The sequence below is a fragment of the Sinocyclocheilus rhinocerous genome, unplaced genomic scaffold (genome assembly GCF_001515625.1).
Source record: "Sinocyclocheilus rhinocerous isolate Xijiao unplaced genomic scaffold, SAMN03320098_v1.1 scaffold580, whole genome shotgun sequence".
NCBI lineage: Eukaryota > Metazoa > Chordata > Actinopteri > Cypriniformes > Cyprinidae > Sinocyclocheilus > Sinocyclocheilus rhinocerous.
This window is the reverse complement of record NW_015670982.1, coordinates 1,777,642-1,785,731: the sequence shown is the minus strand read 5'-3', so window position 1 is coordinate 1,785,731 and position 8,090 is coordinate 1,777,642. Positions and strand designations below refer to the sequence as shown.

The following is an 8,090-nucleotide window of genomic DNA, read 5'->3' as shown; positions in this document are numbered from 1 at the left end:
ATGGAGTCTGTAAAAAAATGTAGAAGTTTATCACGATCACCAAAGCAGTGTTTCTTTGATCAAAACTACAGTAAAAACAGTAATATGGTCAACTATTTTTTTATTAAAATAAATTATTTTCTGTAATATTAAAATGTAATTTGTTCCTGTAATGCATTGCTCCAGTCTTCAGTGTCACATGATCCTTCAGAAAAAAAAAATTCTAATAAGCTGATTTGATGCTCAAGAAACATTTCTTATTATTATCAATGCACTTTGTTTTCAAAGTTGTGTTGCTTAATTTTTTATTTTTGTGGAAACAGTGATACTTTTTTGTGGATTGTTTGATGAATAGAAAGTTAAATTTGTATTTGAAATAAAACATTGTAACAGTGAGTATGTTTACATGGACAACAATATTCCGATTTTAACACGATTAAGACAATGATTAAGAATCTACCATGTAAACAGAGATTTTTGATTTCCTTAATCCGGCTAAAGTCATATTCGAAGTAAACAGAAATCGAGTTAAGACATGTGGAGTATTCCTATTTTATTGAAATTCCGGAGGGGACGTCGGATGGCGTCACGTGGTGACGTAATGACGTGTGCCATTAATCGATCTATGTACTATAACCTGTAAAACGGGAACATGAAAGGAATATTCAAAAAGCAACTCATGTAAACACCACAATCATAATATTGGCTTATTTAGAATAAGGTAAATCATTTGATTACTGATGTCCATGTAAACGTAGTCGATGTAAGCAGCTTCACTGCCACTTTTGATCAATTTAATGCGTCCTTGCTGAATAAAAGTATTATAAAAAAAAAAGAATTCATACTGACCCCAAATATTTGAATGGTATTGTGCATATATGTTATACACATGCAGTATACATATTAAATTCATATATTAAATAAATTACAGTGCAAGTGATGCAGTGAAAGGAGAAGGTCTCCAGGAGGGTGTAGACTGGCTGCAAGGTAAATACACCTATTCCTTGTTTTGTGCATCTAATTTCCTGTTTGTCTTTAAGTTATTAGTTTCTACAGAGATGAGCTCAAATGCTTTTTAAGAAGGGTGCCACAAAAAAATTTATATACTATATAAACTGTTTGCAGTGTTCAAATGCCTTTTATATTCTTGTTTTATTTCACCCATAGAACAAATTCCACAGTAAGTACTGAAGCGTGAGTTCCCAGATGTGTGTGATCTTTGGTTAATTGTACAGTTAAATATAACTTTAATGTTAGAACTCACTTTTGGCCTGTATTTATTCTTGCACCAATTTACACTTCACTTTGGCCTTATAGAAGAAATTCAAAGGCAAATAATCATTTGATGGTATCTCAAAGATTGGATACAGCCCAAACTATTTCAGACCCCCCCTCCTTCTTGTTGTTAGAGGTGCATTTGAGTAAGTCGGTAACAATGAAGTTCACAGCTGTCTGTTCTCCTCTACCCAGTGTTTTAGTTTGGTCCAATCAATCCAACAATTTAAAGGGGTCATATGATGCTGCTAAAAAGAACATTATTTTGTGTATTTGGTGTAATGAAATGTGTTTATGCGATTTAAGGTTAAAAAAACACATTATTTTCCACATACTGTACATTATTGTTTCTCCTCTATGCCCCGCCTTTCTGAAATGCGTCGATTTTTACAAAGCTCATCGATCTGAAAAAGCGAGGTGTGCTCTGATTGGCCAGCTATCCAATGCGTTGTGATTGGCCGAATACCTCAAGCATGTGACGGAAATGTTACGTCCCTTACCATATTGTGATGCCTGCGGCAACCACATGTGACGACCCCGGGCTGGACTCCGCTTCGTCCACGGTGAAAGTATCCCATCCAAAGTGCACACACACAGCAGTGAACACACACACACCCGGAGCAGTGGGCAGCCATTTATGCTGCGGCGCCCGGGGAGCAGTTGGGGGTTCGGTGCCTTGCTCAAGGGCACCTCAGTCGTGGTATTGAAGGTGGGAGAGAGCGCTGTACATTCCCTCCCCCCACCGACAATCCCTGCCGGTACGAGACTCGAACCCACAACCTTTGTGTTATGAGTCCGACTCTCTAACCATTAGGCCACGGCTTCCCTTAAAGATCCCTTTAAGATCTCACCTTTATCTCAAACCTTTTTATAAGTCAAAATGCATCAAAATGTATAATGAGTTAAATCCTTGTTCTGTTTTTTTCCCCCTCCCATTAACAGATCAAATCAGAACCATGAAAGCGTAAAACCCTCCTGAAATATAAAATCACCAGCTGCAATGGCGGAGCCAAACAAAACAGATCTTCACCTTTGGGCACAAAAAACGGTGTTTGTCAGTTAGGTTGGTAGTGTAATAAACTGTTTGGCTTTGATTATGGCCCTGTTTGCTCTAGGTATGAACAACTGTCTCAGTTGATCTGATCACAAGTGGTCAGTCGAGACTTTTCTTTTTAAATCTCGCCACAAACATTATTCTGACAGTTGTTTTCTTTTAAAGCCACATATAACTAGTGAAGTTTAACCTATTAGCCCAATAATTGATTGACAGATTCCCTATTGTCCAGAATGCATGAAGAGCACATTACAATTTAAACAAAAAATTACATTTGTCTATATACATTTCTGACTACCTCCAAATGAGTAAGATCACAAACCATTTCACCACTTTTGATCACCTGAGCTATTATGCTATAATCACGTGTAAATTTGTCTGACAATGCATCTGATATTTGATCATTGCACCTTCTCTCTTGATGAATTACACTACTCTTCTTGGCTGCCAATGCTGTAAAGTAAATCTGTTGAGAAACTCACTGTAACAAGTTTCTCAGACAGCTGAGCACCGTGGCTAATATTTTATATCTTAGCTATGTTTGTTTATGAATAGATAGAAAACTTTCCCAAGCAGTGTTTATTCCATTGCTTTGAAATAAAAAATTGGTCAAAGCTTGTTACCGTAGTGATGTACAGTAGTGCTGTTTAGTCACTATTTTGCTATGATTTACTTTTTCATGCATTGTATGCATGTTGCCTCTGAACAGTATGAAAATGAGAAATTATGACACCTCAAACCACAAAGGAAATGTTTCTCTTTGTTCTGGAGTTATTTAATTTCCATAAATATGTTGTTTTAAAAGCATATGTAAAGGAATTGTTGCTGCATTTTTGTCTTGTTTTGTCTAGACAGATTACAGATTTTTAGCATTTTTTTTTCGTCTTATTGCTGTTTTATTCATCAATAAGGGATCTTGTAATAGAATGTTTAAAGAATAAACAAACTCTGGGGCTTAGTCTGTGTATGATCTCTCTCTCTCTATGAGAGAGAAAGCTGCACTATGCTTTCATTGAAGACATCAGCTGGAGCTTAAAGGAATACTAAAGGAATGATTCAATGATGTGCTCATAGCACTCATACTTGTTGCCACTTACTAATATAACCATGTTACCTGCAGAAACGGTCACTGAAGAATCCTATCCACTTACGTACACACTGACAGTTTGTCTGAACAGAGTGATACAGTATAAACACTGAAAATTCCCAGTGCTGCTGGCCTATGTATCAGAACTCTTGGAATATATGTATTTTGTAGTGTAGCCCAAGCAGCATTTGTGCCAGAATTTGATCTGGTATCTGTTGTAAAGGAATGCAGCACTGTCAGTTTTTGCTTAAGTTTGTTGAGTCCAGGTTAAATTTTTCTGAGTGGAGGAGAGAATCTTCCTTGCTAGCAAAATAACGAGATTTACAAATTAATTCCCCCAGACCCAACAAAGTACATCTCAAACACCATAGCTGCAAAGCCCAGCCCATTCTAAGTTAATTTAATAGCATAAAAGGAATAAAGGTATTCGTTTTCACCCAAAAATGAAAATTCTGTGATCATTTTCTCACGCTTGTATATCATTCCAATATGCCTTTCTTTGAAAGAAGATATTAAGATAAATGTCTCAGTTTTCCTCCTTCCAGTGGAAGTCACAGTTAACCTTCTACAAATTGTCTTCTTTTGTGATTCACAGAGACACACTGTGCAGATCCCCGAGAAGAAGTGATAGCAGATATAAAACACAGTGGAGACTCTGAGCTCCGTGCTCAGTGTCAGATCGTCTCGTTTAGCCATGCGTAACAGAGGTGACGCTGATGCGGGACCCTGTATCTTCTAAGTTCCCACTGCTTGTCACTTTCCTTCTCCCTTTGTAAATGGCGAATACAGTTTTTTTTTTTCTCTCCGCTGCTGCCGTGAACATAAGTATAGTTTCTTTTATGTCGAACTTTCTAATGTACGGTACCCGTATTATAGATGGAAAACTGAAATTTTAAGTACCAGCCGTTCATATCCAGTTACAGCGTAACTGGTGGTGATTTCGAAAGTTAGTTCCCCATTTTGCCGCTAGATGGCAGTAACAACGTATTTGGTAATTCACATTTGAAAGACGGACAACAGGTAGTTTAACAGGAGATAAAATGTACACTATGAGTTTCTTTATCTTCCTAAAATTCCTTTTTCTTTGAAATGATTAAGTGTATTTTGTTTTCTTCACAAATGTATCACCCGAGTCGCATTAGCTACATAGTGCATATAGGCGCATACCTATTATGGTTGTTGTAGGTGTAATACACGTTTTTACATTGAATATATTTTGTTTTGGTGTTTGTTATTATTATTATTGCTAACAGTTTTGTCAAATCTGCTGTTCATTTGTCCATGAAAAAGTGCGTGTGCATCTCTCTGTGACACACTTCAAAGAACACGAAACAGATGTGAAGTGTGCTCATTAGCTGAGCAAAATCTGTGCACCATGACTGTTCCCATGCACCGAGGGATCTAGAAGAAAACATCAGAATGACACACTTTATTTCAAGTGAATCCAGATAAACATAAAAATACCTAGTCATTCTCCTATCTGACTTTTTATCAACCTTTATTCTCATTAAACGGTCAGATAACTTTTTTTTCTGCCAAATTCCAGGTCTATTATTTTCTAGAAGCTGTGCCAAAAAAAGACACGCTGTTGAAAACTGTTGATGGATCTTGACCAAGCCTTTTCTAAGCTACAAAGAACTGCAACATCTGTACAGGAACATGTTAGATCCCGTCTGCTTATAATTGGGACTCGCTAGGCAGGCTGTCAAAATGGTTAAATTAGCCTAGTCGACTCGTTTGCGGTAGAAGATATCTCCATTAAATTGGTTCGTTTAGACTAGAGAGTTGCATTCTCTCTTTTACGGAAGATTCTTATTTCTCGAGGAAATTAGTTACATTTTGTTCAGAATAGCCTGTTTATACACCACCATGCATAATTAAACCCTGAACTGTCAAATTTAAAGAGCAATTAGCGACCAAATTCTGGAGATTAATTCGCGGGAATCCTGTTTCAGCAAATGTAATGTCCAGTGTCTATAAAAGCTTTCATGACCAAACTGATACCACAAAACCGTGAATGTTATTAAAATTCTTATAAACCTTAGTCAGGGTAGCGCCATGTTTAAGTTTTGGCATGAATCATAACGTGGTTTTGAGTGAGAGAAGTTGTAGGTACAGTGTACAGTGTGTTTGATGGATTGTAGTCTACTGTTGTTTAAGTTTGACTAAACGTCCTTCCTAGGGGGGGAAATAAATAAATAAAAGTTGGTTTTAAATCACGTGAGCTCCGACCTTTACAGTTCCAACGTCTGTAGTCTATCAATCACAGCCTCGTTTTCATTCGCTTAAATGCAATATGGTCTAACCTGGCTATAAGGTGTAGGCTACACACAAAACATACACACACACACACACACACACACAAAGGTTCTTCAGCGGTTCTCCAGTGGTTCTTTAAAGGTTCTCTAACTCTATCTTAGTTTAGTTGGGGAAAGGATTTAAAAAACGACATTAAAATACACTGTATTTCCTGAAGATAATGTGTTTCTTAACATTTTTGCCCCCAAGGCCCCCCATAAGGAAATATATTCCAGGGCCGCCACACAATAATTTTTGACCTCAGAAAAGCATAAAAGTGATTCAAAACAGCTTTTTTTCAGGAGGAGAATGGGGTTTCTCTAATGGTTCTACATAGCACAATTTGACAAAGGTGCTGAGCCAATGAACCACTTTTAGTGCTATTTAGCACCTTTTTATAAAGTGTTTATACAACTGGTATTTTGAAGTACCATAATGCTCTCCTGAGTCGATAAATATATTATCTTATTTTCTTTCTTTCTTTCTTTCTTTCTTTCTTTACCATGTAGCTAGCATACAGAACCAACTAAAGCCACTGGGAAAGCACATCATGAAATCTTATACGCTATATTTAGCCACTGGGTGGCAGAATGTCAAGAATTGTTCAATTCTGTGCGAATTTAGAACCCATGAACACAGCACAAAAAGAGTCAAACATAACTGAATAAATGCTAGTTTTTTTTTTTTATTATTTGAATAAATTCGTTATTTGTTATTAAGACCCTAACCCACATGAACAAAGGTGGTTTTATTAAATGCTTTGTTTTTAGCCTATATATAGAAAAGTTTAAAACAAATAAAGAACGTGTAAACGTGTAAAATACATCAGAAAAAAAAATAAGACAAAAACGCACTGTTGAAACACTGTCGTGTTCTTTAAACATTATTTAATGTCAGTGATATTCAGCTTGTCTACATAGATTGTACATAACCTCCGTACTCCTTTTGTCTTTTCACAATACACTTGAATTTGGAGCGTTTGGCTGGCGTCTGAAGAGCTTGTGGGGCTGGTGCGGGAGCAGCTTGGGTACTCAGCACTCTGGACAGCGCCTGCACTTGCTGCTCCACCACTGCTGAGACAGTGCGCTTATACTCAATACAGACTGCCAAGAAATACTAGTCAAGAAAAACATGAATGGAACCGATATATTTCACTACTCTTGATTTACAGCAGTTTCCCCCCGTCTAGCGATTTTCAGTTGACTTGATAACCTCCAGTGACGCGCGGCTCATTTGCACGATCTGACATATTTATTCATAAATAGCCCCCATTCACATCTCTCTGACGTTCATCTACCCTCTGACGAAACCTGCTCCTATAAGATTCACAGTAAGTTTGGCTGACTCTGAAATGTGCTGTACTGCTCTTCTCCTGAGGCTATAGTTAGGCTCTGTTTTGTACTGTTGGTGGCAGTTGAGTGGCTGGCGGCTGATTCACAAAGGTGAGGCACTTTTCTTATGATGTTGAATTATGAAATAGTTGGAAGTCCTCGGAATGAAATGTAAAAAAAAAAAAAAAAGTGACTGAAAACTATTAAGAAATGTAACCATTTTAAATCATTTGACATAAGTTCAAGTCTAAATTCTACATCTTCTTTGTGTTTACAAGCAAAATAGACTGATTCTGAATAGATTTTTCTTTTGGTCTCTTTTCCCTAGGTCTCAATGAATTTCGGTTCTTTAGAGATACAACGACTTTAGCAGAGAGAAGATGAACATCCATGTGGAGGGGTTGGTGGCGATTGTCATCTTCTACTTGCTGATCCTTATAGTGGGAATCTGGGCAGCATGGAAAAACAAGAATTCCGGCGTGGTGGAGGGAGTTGATCGCAGTGAGACCATTATGGTCGGCGGAAGGGATATTGGATTATTTGTCGGCGCATTTACCATGACAGGTGAGTTTCAGAGAGAACTAAATAAAAAAGCGTTTTACTGTTTGTATACAACATGAATGGCGTTTTGTTTTTTGTAAAAAGAAAAAAAAAGCTTAAAACCATGATGAGATGATGTCTTTGTCTTTCTACATTAAAGTAGACAAGCAATTTCGGAAGTAAAATTCGAAAATTTGTAGGACTCGATGATATATAATACTACATAATGTTGCCTGCTTAAATTTTATTTAATTTCTATATTATAACTGCCATTTCGTTTGGTTTATGTACTTATTTTTTTCTTCATATATTGTAGCTACATACTGGTACTGTTGCTAATTATTTAATAATTTATGTTACCAATTATGTTATTTCTCCACACACACAAAACGTTAACAGATACAACTTTGATTTAAAAATGTATTAGTAAATACATGTTGAAATGAACTTGAACAATGAACGATACTCAAACATATTTATTATTAATGTTAACTAACTTCGTTTATATATACATATATATATATAT

General features: G+C 36.6%; 2 protein-coding genes across 5 annotated transcripts in view; both read left to right on the top strand.

Annotated features, from left to right (window-relative positions):
- LOC107734576 (ADP-ribosylation factor-like protein 6) overlaps positions 1-4,600 on the top strand; it is a 10,838-nt gene extending 6,238 nt beyond the window's left edge. The window contains exons 7-9 of one of the 4 annotated variants that reach the window (XM_016546568.1): positions 911-966; positions 1,147-1,159; positions 2,197-3,943. In XM_016546568.1, the coding sequence (XP_016402054.1) occupies positions 911-966; positions 1,147-1,159; positions 2,197-2,233 (106 nt within the window). In that variant the 3' untranslated portion in view covers positions 2,234-3,943. Of the gene's footprint in view, positions 1-910; positions 967-1,146; positions 1,160-2,196; positions 3,944-3,990 lie in introns of those variants that run through there. The other 3 variants (XM_016546567.1, XM_016546570.1, XM_016546569.1) reach the window with 3 other exon arrangements.
- Positions 4,601-6,863: 2,263 nt separating this feature from the next.
- LOC107734550 (high affinity choline transporter 1-like) overlaps positions 6,864-8,090 on the top strand; it is a 16,838-nt gene continuing 15,611 nt past the window's right edge. Inside the window, exons 1-2 of the mRNA XM_016546539.1 lie at positions 6,864-7,023; positions 7,353-7,596. Of these exons, the coding sequence (XP_016402025.1) occupies positions 7,405-7,596 (192 nt within the window). The 5' untranslated portion in view covers positions 6,864-7,023; positions 7,353-7,404. The remainder of the gene's footprint in view (positions 7,024-7,352; positions 7,597-8,090) is intronic.